At 45.0% G+C, this 13,237-nt stretch overlaps 1 protein-coding gene across 1 annotated transcript; it reads right to left on the minus strand.

Annotated features, from left to right (window-relative positions):
- Positions 1-912: 912 nt before the first annotated feature.
- sh2d4bb (SH2 domain containing 4Bb) lies at positions 913-9,619 on the minus strand. Its single transcript, XM_030775533.1, has 8 exons — positions 9,457-9,619; positions 6,399-6,558; positions 5,696-5,852; positions 3,860-3,998; positions 3,210-3,519; positions 2,420-2,547; positions 1,331-1,551; positions 913-1,005 (listed from the first exon to the last, which is right to left on the minus strand). The coding sequence occupies exons 1-8, from the start codon at positions 9,617-9,619 to the stop codon at positions 913-915; spliced, it is 1,371 nt and encodes a 456-aa protein (XP_030631393.1).
- Between the last annotated feature and the right edge of the window lie 3,618 nt (positions 9,620-13,237).

Raw genomic sequence — 13,237 nt, forward strand, 5'->3', positions numbered from 1 at the left:
GTCTTATCACCTCACAAACTCCTCTCTCTCTGGAGGAAATGGAGAGGTAAAACGCCCCCCCCCCCCTGCTTCGGCCCTGCCCTCTGACTCTGTGCTCTGGCACAGTTCGTTGTGTTTGTGGGGGTTTTGTGTGTTCTGGCTGAAAGAGCTGCTTCCCCTTGAACAATGCGCCGCTTAGCAAGGTCGCTGGAGCGCTGCCGTGAAACCCGAGCCGCCGCACAGGCTTCGGAGAGCTTTCAAGGCGAGAGCGACCGGATGCTGCTACCATGGCTACGCAGAGCGACCGAACAGGTTTAGTAGTAGAGGAGGTGGCTTTTGTGTGTCTCAGGGTTTTTGTGCAGTGGAGTGTGATTCAGAGATTAACAGAATAGCACAGAAAACATACCCATAATCTCCATTATCTGGTTCAATCCATGCCACATTTATTACCTACATGAAGCAACACATTGGGCTTATCTAGAGTGAGTTAGAAAAGCGCGGCCGTGATGCGAGCGGTTGCTGTGTATTTGCATTTGTAAGGGCTGTTTAAGACTGGAAATGAGTGGGAGGATTAGTAATGGTCTAGTGTAAGAGAAGTGAGACAGTGTGTAATCCTCCTGACATGCTGTGGAGGCTTAAGATCCAGTCCTATGCTAACACACCTGGGTCATCAGACCACCGTCCACCACAGCGGTGCAGGAGTGTTCGATTTGTCCGTCAAGAGGAAGAGCCTTGACTGGCTATGGACAGTGATAACTCTCTGTGTTTCATTTGGGCTGGAATGACGGGGGTCAGAGGAAAAGACCTCCATAATCCTGTGTTGAACTCCGTGGTCTGCAGAGGTCCTGGATATGGACAGTGATAACTCTGTGTGTGTGTGTGTGTGTGTGTGTGTTTCATTTGGGCTGGAATGACAAGCAGGTATGGGGGGGGTCAGAGGAAAAGACCTCCATAATCCTGTGTTGAACTCCGTGGTCTGCAGGGGTCCTGCAGGAGCTCTCCCCCAGACGTAGTGATCACTTCTTCCTGGAGAAAACACAGACAGAGGAGACCATCAAAGGGACCAGATAGTCAAAACCAAATCTTTCTCTCTCTCTCTCTCTCTCTCTCTCCCTCTTGGTGGTCAGAGCAGATGGAAGTGCAGGTGTTCGCGGTGTGTAACTGTTACTCATGGACCATGAGTATTGTTTATTGTTTATTTATGGACCATGTATTTTCTGACCACCTTGTGAGAAACTCTCACATTCACGCTGCATGTGTGACTCTGGAAACTTCTGCGAGAGTCTGGGCTCTGTTAAAAAGAACTCTCGAGTCCAAGCTGAAGTGACAGATTGTGGTGGAGGCCGCTGACCTTGTGGAAGTCGATGAGATCTGCCAAGGTCGCGTGGCGGTTCTGGTCGACTCCGAGGAAGCCGTAGTAATCTCCTGACGCATCGATGAGGAAATGCTTAAAGCCGGTCGCGCTACGGTAGGACAGGGTGTAACCCCAAATTCGCTCACTCACGCGCACCAGGAACGAGCCTTCAGATGCGTTCATCAGCAAAGACTCCGACTCCTGCCGTGAGATGATCCCTGGAAGGGGCAGGTGAGCAGGGAGAGATAGGGGGCGGTAGTGAGTGAGTGAGTGTGTGTGTGTGTGTGAGTGTGTGAGTGTGTGAGTGTGTGTGTGTGTGTGTGTGTGTGTGTGTGTGTGTGTATGTGTGTGTCGTTGGATGTGCCAGGAAACACAGGTGTTGCGCTCTGATCCTGTTGTGATGCTGGACCCAGAGCTTAGACTGCTGCTCTATCCAAATGTCATTGGTTAGACACTTCGTTAATTTCATCAAGTTCAGTCAGAAGCCACACACAACATGACCCCAATCAAGACGGCAACACGCTGGGAATTATTGACCCGCCCCATTCTTTCTCTCTCTCTCTCTCTCTCTCTCTCTTTCTCCTTCTCTCTCTCTCTCTCTCTCTCTCTCTCTATTTCTCTCTCTCTGTGTTTCTGTCTCTCTGACTCTTTCTGTCTGCTCCTCAGTCTCACTTGGTTGCTTTTGTAACCCCAACCCCAACACGCACTTTCACTGTCTGTCCATCTGTTTCCCTATGTACCGCATCTTTCACCCCCTTTCTCTGGAAGCCTCTCCCCACCCCGGCGGCCCACACTGACCGCGATTCTAACCTGTCTGGCTCGACACGCATCAGACAGGCGGCTCAGATGTGCTCTGTAATCTGACCCAGTCAGTACTCACACCTGCTCCTGTCCCCTAGCTCTGATGCATCATATTCAAATCAAATGATGGTTTTCATCACAGCCGAGTGGAAGTCCAGGCCCAGAGAGAAGAACACAGAAAACTCATCTCTCTTGTTCCCTTCATTAAAACCTAGTAACTATTCAAACATATGGGATAAGACTGGACCACTGGGCAAAAATACCCATGATGCTGTGGTTACCCACCGTGGAACCACGGGGCGATGGTGTCACTGTTTCTCTCATACCCTGCCCTCCTGGGTCTCTGCTCCTCCTTAAACCATCTCAGGATGGAGTCACGTGAGTTGGGCCTGGGGGGGCGTAGCCACGTGGAACTGGAGAGGAGAGGAGACAAGTGAGATAACGAATCTTTTCACGTTTCTCTTTTTTAAAAGAGAGGTTTGTCCAAGGCCTTTCCGGGAACTGTGATTACATTTCAAGTTATAGACCTGACACACAAACAAAAAAAAAGAACACACACCCAACAACAAACAGGTAAATATTTCATTCTCTTTTTCAGCTCATGTTTTTAAATCAAAGGCCTGCACACAGATCCCAAATCCCCCAAATTGAGCCGAGTTTTCCAATTATGCTGGAGAGGGTTTACCTCAGAGAGAATTATCTACGACACAGAAGGTCTGACCGGCAACATGTGGTCAAATCCCTCCTGTCCTCTGAAGCTCATTGTACTGCGTGGACTGTGTTGCCAATTTCATGTCTCCAGTAAAAGTCAGTAAAACATCTCTCTGGTTTTTCTGAAACAAACTTTGGGTGGTGAATAAAGGAGGATTTTATAATAGATTCTCAACCAAATAAAACCTCAATTTTTTTTCTTTCTTTTTTGCCATTTTGTCCCCAGAGTGAGAGTGAGAGTGAGAGTGAAATAGTGAGATAGTGTTATTAAGTGTTTGTTGCTGTGTTGGTAAAGGATGAGCTGGTGTATACATGAATCTTTATGGGAAATGATGTATAATTCAGATAAACAGGAGCATTGTACCTCTCCGACAGAGCCTGTGTGGCAGGGCTGCTATGACGACGGTTTTGTCTCCGGCGGTAGTGGGCGGAGTTTGGTGTGGCAGGAACCACGGCGATTGGCTGGCTTGCTTCAGAGGGCTGGCCTGAGTGCTCGAGATTTGTGATATGTCTGCGGTTTTGACCTGAGCCGTTCAGGTGAGTTTTCTGGAACAATCCGCTGAGACCAGCCACTAGGCCCTTCTCAATGGCACGCAGGGACTGGCGTTTGTACTCATCCCGAGCCCGCCTGGCTTTACTTTTCATCTCCTCATCCGCCGCCTTGGAGCGTCGCACTGAGGATGAGAGAGAGAGAGAGAGAGAGAGAGAGAGAGGGAGGGAGGGAGAGGGAGAGGGAGAGGGAGAGGGAGAGAGAGGGAGGGAGGGAGAGGGAGAGGGAGAGGGAGAGAGAGAGAGAGAGAGAGAGAGAGAGAGAGAGAGAGAGAGAGAGAGAGGGAGGGAGGGAGAGGGAGAGGGAGAGGGAGAGGGAGAGAGAGGGAGGGAGGGAGAGGGAGAGGGAGAGGGAGGGAGAGAGAGAGAGAGAGAGAGAGAGAGAGAGAGGGAGAGGGAGAGAGAGGATTTTGACAGGTCGGCTTTATGAATCTTGCCCACTGTGTCTGTTCTGTCCTCTCTTACATTGCTCCTGCCATTCTTTGTCATCTCTCTCACTCCTCCTCTCCTCCTGCTTCAGAGAGATATACAGCTCCTTTGCTCTCCTCTCCTCTGTCTGTCGGATTTCCTCCTCACCCTTCTGTCTCTCCTCCTCTTCACATTTCTGTTGAAAAAAAGAAAAGATGAAGTAAAGTTTGGTCGACAACTTTCTCTCTCTCTCTCTCTGTCTGTGGCTGGCAGGCATGGATGAGTGGTTAGTATGATAAAACCCTCCCCACAGCTTTATTGAGTCTGCAGTGGGCAGAGTGTTTCTTATTGACGTGGTGGACTGTGTTATTCCACCAGAAGACCTTCACTTTAAAGGTCAGAGCTGCCAGTATGAGGCTGGGCCAGGTCTGAGTGCTTGGCTCTCTGTATTCAACAAGACTGCCACGCTTCTGCTGGAACTCCTGACTTGAACCCAGAACACGCGGTAATTTAGACTAATTTAACACAATCAGGATTGTAATGATGTAATTAGAGAGCTGAAGGAGACAGAGAAGGGAAAGGAGGCTGATGCAGATTGATCTGCAAGGCTGTATGTGGAGAGACAGAGGGATTGTGGTGGCTGAATTACTGAGCTGCATGTTCTCTGGAGGCTTTCAGAGAACACAAGCTTCTTCTCTAGCCTCAAACTAATGCCCCTAACTCATTATACCCCCATTATTTATATTGCATTAGCCACCCTGATAAGCCTCTGAATGGTAGATTTCAGTTATGTTAAATCAGGATCCAAAAGATGGGTGGCCTTTGAAGAGAACACTTTCCTAACACTGCTTTAGAGAAATGAGATGTAAACCCTCATTGTTGTGGTGTAACTGTAACTGTTGGTTGTAGTGTCACTGTAACTGTTGGTTGTAGTGTTATTGTAACTGTTGGTTGTAGTGTCACTGTAACTGTTGGTTGTAGTGTTATTGTAACTGTTGGTTGTGGTGTTATTGTAACTGTTGGTCGTAGTGTCACTGTAACTGTTGGTTGCAGTGTAACTGTAACTGTTGGTTGTAGTGTTATTGTAACTGTTGGTTGTGGTGTTATTGTAACTGTTGGTTGTGGTGTTATTGTAACTGTTGGTTGTAGTGTAATTGTAACTGTTGGTTGCAGTGTCACTGTAACTGTTGGTTGTAGTGTTATTGTAACTGTTGGTCGTAGTGTAACTGTAACTGTTGGTTGTAGTGTCACTGTAACTGTTGGTTGCAGTGTAACTATAACTGTTGGTTGTAGTGTTATTGTAACTGTTGGTTGTGGTGTTATTGTAACTGTTGGTTGTGGTGTTATTGTAACTGTTGGTTGCAGTGTAACTGTTGGTTGTGGTGTTATTGTAACTGTTGGTTGTAGTGTCACTGTAACTGTTGGTTGTGGTGTTATTGTAACTGTTGGTTGTAGTGTCACTGTAACTGTTGGTTGTAGTGTTATTGTAACTGTTGGTTGCAGTGTAACTGTAACTGTTGGTTGTAGTGTTATTGTAACTGTTGGTTGCAGTGTAACTGTAACTGTTGGTTGTAGTGTTATTGTAACTGTTGGTTGTAGTGTCACTGTAACTGTTGGTTGTAGTGTTATTGTAACTGTTGGTTGCAGTGTAACTGTAACTGTTGGTTGTGGTGTTATTGTAACTGTTGGTTGTAGTGTAATTGTAACTGTTGGTTGCAGTGTCACTGTAACTGTTGGTTGTAGTGTTATTGTAACTGTTGGTTGCAGTGTCACTGTAACTGTTGGTTGTAGTGTTATTGTAACTGTTGGTTGTAGTGTCACTGTAACTGTTGGTTGTAGTGTTATTGTAACTGTTGTGGGAGAGTCTTGTTGTTCTTCCACTGTCAGAGTGACCTTCAGCTCCTCTCGAATGCGGTGTTCCTCCTCCTCTTCCTGTTTGGTTGCTTTTCTGTCATCTGTCTCCTCTCGCCATTTCTCTGCCACAAATCGAGCCTTCTCCTTCGCCATGGCATCTCGAAACTTCTTCTCAATCTCTGCCTCCTTCACACGCCTCCGAAAAAATCAACAAATTCAGCAGGGGTTTCATGACACACTCTACAACTTTCTACCTCTCCCTCATAGCTAACTTTCTCTCTCCCTCCCACAAGCTGACGCATACCTCCTACATCTCACACTAGCCCTGCATCCCCATCTCTTCTCTCCCTCACACACACACACACACACATACATACACACATTCTCTCTCTCTCCCTCTCTCTCTCTGCACACACACATAACACGCTTTCTCTTTTTCAAACTTATTCCCACTTTCCCTTCTCCATCTCTCACACTCTCCTTATTGACTCTCTTTCCCTCTCGCTTATATGATCATCCCCTGTTCTCCCTCTCTTGTTCTCCCCAGACAAAGTCATCCCTACTCCCCTCTTCCTCTCCTCCATCTCTCTTTCACTGGCTTTTTGCATCCTCTGAGTAATCGAATGCTTTTTTGTTTCCTACCTTTCGTCAGTCCATTAATATACTTTCCCCCTGCATCAGTATCACTCTCTCTCTCTCTCTCTCTCTCTCTCTCTCTCTCTCTCTCTCTCTCTCTCCTCACCTTAGCTCCTGAGCTTCTCTCTGGGCTTGTTTCCTGGCTCTCTCCTCCATCAGTTCCTCCACAATGTCCTCAAAGGGTTTGTCTCCTGGAGCCTCCCCCATAACCCACACCCACACCTCCCCATCTGAGCCCAACAGCCATTGGATGCCTTTTCCACCACCTGAGCAGAGAGAGGGCATCACACAGCGTCACCGTGACAACAGCTGGCACACAGTCGCCCCTCTCCCCTGTTCCCCACCACCCTCTGTCAGAGAGCCCAGAGATAAGACAACGGCGTGACACAGCGAGGAGATTACCCACCTGAATCTAAGAGGCCATGTACAGAGACAGGAGGAATAGGAGAGATAACACAGCAGAGACATTGCTGTAGGAATCTCATTAGAGAAATACTCCGGTTTTGCTCTCCCCCTGACACAGGGAGAACACAGAGACACTCTGATGGGTTTCACATAACGACCCTGCGGCTGATTTCTGGAGTTGTACCAACCTCATCAAGCACACTGCTGAAACAACTACTGCATAAAATTCCCATTTGACACCATTTCTCTGACAATGTGTGTTAACCCCACAGCTACAAAAAAAGGCTTATTTGACATAATGACATTGTTAACGGTTGCTGATGGATTTCATTGCCAGCCAGCACCGCACACTCAACTTCAAAATGATTGGCTCTCTTAATGAAGATAAAAAGGCTTTATAAAATAAACAACACAGATAATGGGCTACATTTTATGCTCAGGCGTGAGGGAAAAGAGCATTCCTTTATACTAACACAGTTTTAAAGGATAATGCTGTTTTCTCCTCAAAAGCACTGGTGACAGAATGTTTGGCCAGTTTATTCTGGAATACAATTCCACTTATTTAAGTTCCTCCAAGTCTTGAGGAACTGTATTGTTTTTTTCTATGTTTCAGTGGAGTATGAGGATGACGTTACAAGCATGTGAAATCATTTAATCATTCATCACTCTGGAGAAAAGCCAAGGAACTGACCAGTCAAATCACTGATTGGCTTATGGACACAGAAATACTGCATGAAGTGAATTATAAAGCTGTACAGTGCAGGAGAGTAATCCAAAAGTTTGAAACCACTGGAGGACAGGTTCACCGCTCAGCAAGAGGCTGTACATACATCTTGTCCCTGCGCACACAGAGAGAAAGATATTGATGCTTCAGAAAAAGCAGCCATGGCTTAGAGTCGCAGAGACCTCGGAGAGATCTCATAATCTGGGTACATCTTAAAAACAGCTATGTCCATGCCAACAGCACAAAACTTCTATTGACAACAATAAGCAAACTGGAGCCTGTAGACTCAGTCCTGACTGGAGCCCAGTCATCCCAGTTTTAGTTGTGCATGCAATTGTTGGCCTACGTTTGGTGTTGGAGGAGAGACAAAGGAAAGAAGCTCATATGAAACATGGCAGGGGCTAAAAGATGTTTTTACATGTGTGTGTGTGTGTTGTGTGTGTGTGTGTGTGTGTGTGTTGTGTGTGTGTGTGTGTGTGTGTGTGTGTGGTTGGCGAGGAAGGTTGTATGTCTGCTGTGTGTGTGTTTGTGTGTGTGTGTGTGTGTGTGTGTGTGTAAATACAGGAGCAAGCGAGAGAGAGAGTGTTCTGTTTATACTTATAAATTATGTCGATAATTTTAGAGTTTATGATACATGTTTATGTCATTTTTCAGAAAGAAATTGGTTGAAACTGGTTGTGCTGTCACTATGGGCTTTGAAGAGTCAGAAGTAGAATACTACAATATAACTACACGTACAACCGTACTAAACCAGACCAGAATTATAGGCCAATTTAAATTCAGAGTCTTCGTTTAGAATGTGGGAGTTCACAACTGGTCCTATTCTGTCTAATAAAACAACCATGACCGGTTTGTCACCACACCCAAACATTAAAAGGCTACACTAAAACACTGAACCCAAACATTATAAGACTACACTAAAACACTGAACCCAAACATTATAAGACTACACTAAAACACTAAACCCAAACATTATAAGACTACACTAAAACACTGAACCCAAACATTATAAGACTACACTAGAACACTGAACCCAAACATTATAAGACTACACTAAAACACTGAACCCAAACATTATAAGACTACACTAAAACACTGAACCCAAACATTATAAGACTACACTAGAACACTGAACCCAAACATTATAAGACTACACTAAAACACTGAACCCAAACATTATAAGACTACACTAAAACACTAAACCCAAACATGAAAAGACTACACCAAAACACTGAACCCAAACATTATAAGACTACACTAAAACACTGAACCCAAACATTAAAAAACTACACTAGAACACTAAACCCAAACATTATAAGACTACACTAAAACATTAAATCCAAACATTATAAGACTACACTAAAACACTGAACCCAAACATTAAAACGCTACTCTAAAACAATGAACCCCAAACATTAAAATGCTACACTAAAACACTAAACCCAAGCATCAAAATGCTACACTAAAACACAAAACTCCAAACATTATAAGACTACACTAAAACACTGAACCCAAACATTATAAGACTACAGTAAAACACTGAACCCAAACATTATAAGACTACACTAAAACACTGAACCCAAACATTATAAGACTACACTAAAACACTGAACCCCAAACATTAAAATGCTACACTAGAACACTAAACCCAAACATTAAAAGACTCCACTGAAGCCAAACATTAAAACACTACGCTAAAACACTAAATCCAAACATTAAAAGACTACACTAAAACACTGAACCCAAACATTAGAACACTTAGTTAAAACATTGAACCCGAACATTAAAACACTTAGTTAAAACACTAAACCCAAACATTAGAACACTTAGTTAAAACACTGAACCCGAACATTAAAACACTTAGTTAAAACACTGAACCCAAACATTAGAACACTTAGTTAAAACACTGAACCCGAACATTAAAACACTTAGTTAAAACACTAAACCCAAACATTAGAACACTTAGTTAAAACACTGAACCCGAACATTAAAACACTTAGTTAAAACACTGAACCCGAGCAGTCTCCAGTCTTACTCTTCTTGCGCATGGCTGGGCTGGGATCTCGGCTCTCGCGCTCATTCCAGCGGCGAACCTGTTCCTCACGAATCTTATAGAACAGGATCTGTTTCTGCTCGTCGTTCAGCTCTGCCAGCAGGTCCGGCTCTATGAACAGGTCCTGCAGGATCTGCTGCATCATCCTGACACTCGTGTGGGAGGGAGTGACCCTAACCCTAACCCTAACCCTAACCCTAACCCTAACCCTAACAGAACTCAACAGGTAATTTTCCTCTGTCCCAATGCCGTCGCTGCGTCTTCCCAAAAGATTCCTCAGCTTTGTTCCCTGGTTGGATTCTCACTGAGTCTGTAGAACCTTATGTTTTGCCGTTTGTCATGCACAGTGCATCTGACACTCAGATAAAGTCACACATAATTAATGTCACCTCTCCCACACTTGCCCTCTGTTTTTCTACCTGTGTTTCTGTCTTCCTCTTTCCTTCACTCTCTCTTTCTGTCTTACTCTTTCCTTCACTCTGTCTTCTCCTCTTGCTCCCTTGACTTTTTCTCCTCTTGTCTGTCTGTTTCATTCACGTCCTACGGCTGCAGTCTGGGTCGCTGCATGTGGATCCTGTTTGGCTTTTTATCCGCCTTGTCTCCCTGTCTCTCTCAGCCGCTCCCTGTCTCTCTCTGTCTCCTGCACTGACTCTCAGGACAGATGCGTTTGACATGGATGTCTGCATGTGACAGGCCCAGAAACACACTTCTGCTGGATGTGCTATATGTGTGTATGTGTGTATGTGTGGATGTGTGTGTCAGTTTGTGTTTCTTTGTGTGTGTTTTAGTCAATGTGTGTAGATGTGTGGAGGTATGAATGTTTTGGTGTCTGTGCTCTGGAAAGCAAGTGTGTGTGTGTGTGAGTGAGAAAGAGAGAGTTAGTAAGGGAAAGAGAAAGACAGAGGGTGTGTGTGTGTGTGTGTGTGTTATATGACCTGCTCCTTTCTCTCCACCTTTCCATAGTGTAACTGGATCTTTGAGACTCATGTTACTGCTGCTCTCCAGCTGCCCTCTCTCGCCTCACACACTGGGACCAGTTCCTCATCACACACATCCCAGCCCAACACAGCCTTTCTACACATTAACATACACACACACACAAACCTGTTACACAAACTCCACTCCAGACTGATAACACTCTAACGGCCTTGTGAGAGGACTTGTCATCCTAACTCTGCTCCCCCCTGTCCACACTGCATCATGTATGTCTTTACACAAAACCATATTGTTTATTCTTTTGTTCAGTTTCTAAGCTGTTTATCGTAATCAGGGTTGCGGGGGTGCTGGAGCCTATTCCAGAGCTCATTGGGCGAAAGGCGGGGAAACATCCTGGACAGGTCGCCAGTCCATCACAGGCATATTGTTTCTTTTCTTTTCTTTTCTTTTCTTTTCTTTTCTTTTCTTTTCTTTTCTTTTCTTTTCTTTGGCTTTTTCCATTCTCTGAGTAATCTAAAGCTTTTGTGCTGCATATCTTTCATCAATCAATTATTATAGAGTCCTCCTGCACTCTCTCTCCCTCCTCTCTCCATCTCTCTTTCTCTCTCTCTCTCCCTGCCTCCCTCACTTACATTCTCTCTCTCTCTCTCTCCATCTCTCTTTCTCTCTCTCTCTCCCTCCCTCCCTCACTTACATTCTCTCTCTCTCTCTCTCTCTCTCTCTCTGCGTAGCTGTGCCAGTGCTGGTGATTTGTATGTGCCTCTGCGTGTTATGCTAAAACCCCGTCTGACCCAATAATTACTCTTGTCTTTTCTCCACCATTTTCCCCCTGACACTTTCTCACCCCTGTCACTTCAAGCCAGAGGGAGTAAATGAGCAGGAGAGAGAGAGAGAGAGAGAGAGGGAGAGAGGGAGAGAGAGAGAGGGAGAGAGACAGAGAGAGAGAGAGGGGAGAGAGAGAGAGAGAGAGAGAGAGAGAGAGCGAGAGGGAGAGAGAGCGAGAGGGAGAGAGAGAAAGAGAGAGAGAGAGAGGGAGAGAGAGAGAGAGGGAGAGAGAGAGAGAGCGAGAGGGAGAGAGGGAGAGGGAGAGAGAGAGAACGGGGCAGATGCGACGTTAGTAAAATAACGTTATTGTTACAGTGGCAGTAACTCTGGCCCATGAGGAAAATTTAATCGTCTGAATCCTTTTTAAGACAAACATTTTCACATCTGCCCACATTAGTGTCAGAGAGCATTAGTTTTTTTTTCCCTGTCATACATATTCATTAATCTAACTCTAAAATAAATACCAATTATCTCATTGATGTTAATAATCATGTCTAACAGTGAGGCTCATTATCAAATGTAATTAATCAAAAACAAAAGCCTGCCAACTCTGTCGAAGGCTATGCTGTTTACAATAGCACTGTTAATTCATGGTGGGTGAACGAGAACAGAGCTAGAGACTAATTATCTCATTTTCCTTCTCCCCCTGTGTGGCCCGGTCCAGACGGCGTGTTTGTGCCTGCAGACTCGAGCGTCGCCATCGTAGTTTTGTGTTAGATCCAGATCCTCAAAAGCAACGGCTCAATTTTGGGCTCGGCCGAGATCTTTGCCCCGGGGTTAAATGAGAATTCGAAAGAACGCTGAATTCGCTTCGCTGTGGAGCGGAGCCTGTGTCATCTTATGGGACTAAGTTTAGAATCCTGCTCGCATCTGACAGACTTTACATTTTTGAGAACACAAAAGTGGGTCAGAACTTCATTAAACAGAACATATATGGCTTCACTCTCACGGGACCATGAAATCACAGGTGAATATATTTATATTTACACTGTCTTTAATCATTCAGCCACCCGTTTTCTGCAGACTGAAAAGTGCATACAATTATTTTAATATCTGATAATAAACCTTCTCATCAGCAACTTTCCTCTGTCTTTCTTTCTTTCTTTCTTTCTTTCTTTCTTTCTTTCTTTCTTTCTTTTTGCCTCTTACAGCTGCTGCCCACATCTCTAACCCAGGGACCAGCGGTGACATGTTTTAATAAGAGTGTATGAGAGACTTTAGAGAATGTGTCCAAACACACATGAGATCAGAGTAAATTGGCTGTTAAACGGGAGAGAGGGGCTCTGACCCGCAGGATGTGTGCACGCGGTTTGATTAGGAAGGAGCCGTCTGTAATGAGGGGCTATTTAATATTGATGATTTCTTCTGTCTGGTTAAGGGTGTACGGAGCAGACTGCAGCTCTGATTTAGGGAATGGATCATTTCTCAGATCAGTTTTCACTCCTCTGTGTGTGTGTGTGTGTGTGTTTGTGCCCTGCGATGCACAATCATTTGATCCATAACGACAGGGAAAACCTTTGACACGCTCACAGGCGGTTTGAGCGTGGAGTAAATCCGACCTGGGGCCTCATTAAACTGGGAGAGAACAATGAGCGGCACATTGACCAGTCTCTGTGTGACTGGTCAGGAGAGTTTCCCATTCATACCACTGCCCCCATGTGCCCTAACCCAGCCCAGCACAACCAAACCAAACCAAATATAACCCAACACAACCAAACCAAATGTAACCCAACCCAGTCCAACACAACCAAACCAAATATAACCTAAATATATATAACCTAAATATATATAACCTAAAGCCAACTGTGATGCAGCCCACCCAACCCAGCTGGATCCAGCACAACCAAGTTAAACCAAGTTAAACAATCTAACCAAACTCAACCAAAGTCAACTGAACCCAACCTAACCAAACTAAACTAAAGCAAATCCAATGTAACACAGCCTGGTCAACCCTGACCTAAACTGGTTTAAAAAACCAAACCTGCTTCCCCATGGGCTATAA

Source organism: Chanos chanos, chromosome 5 (genome assembly GCF_902362185.1).
Source record: "Chanos chanos chromosome 5, fChaCha1.1, whole genome shotgun sequence".
NCBI lineage: Eukaryota > Metazoa > Chordata > Actinopteri > Gonorynchiformes > Chanidae > Chanos > Chanos chanos.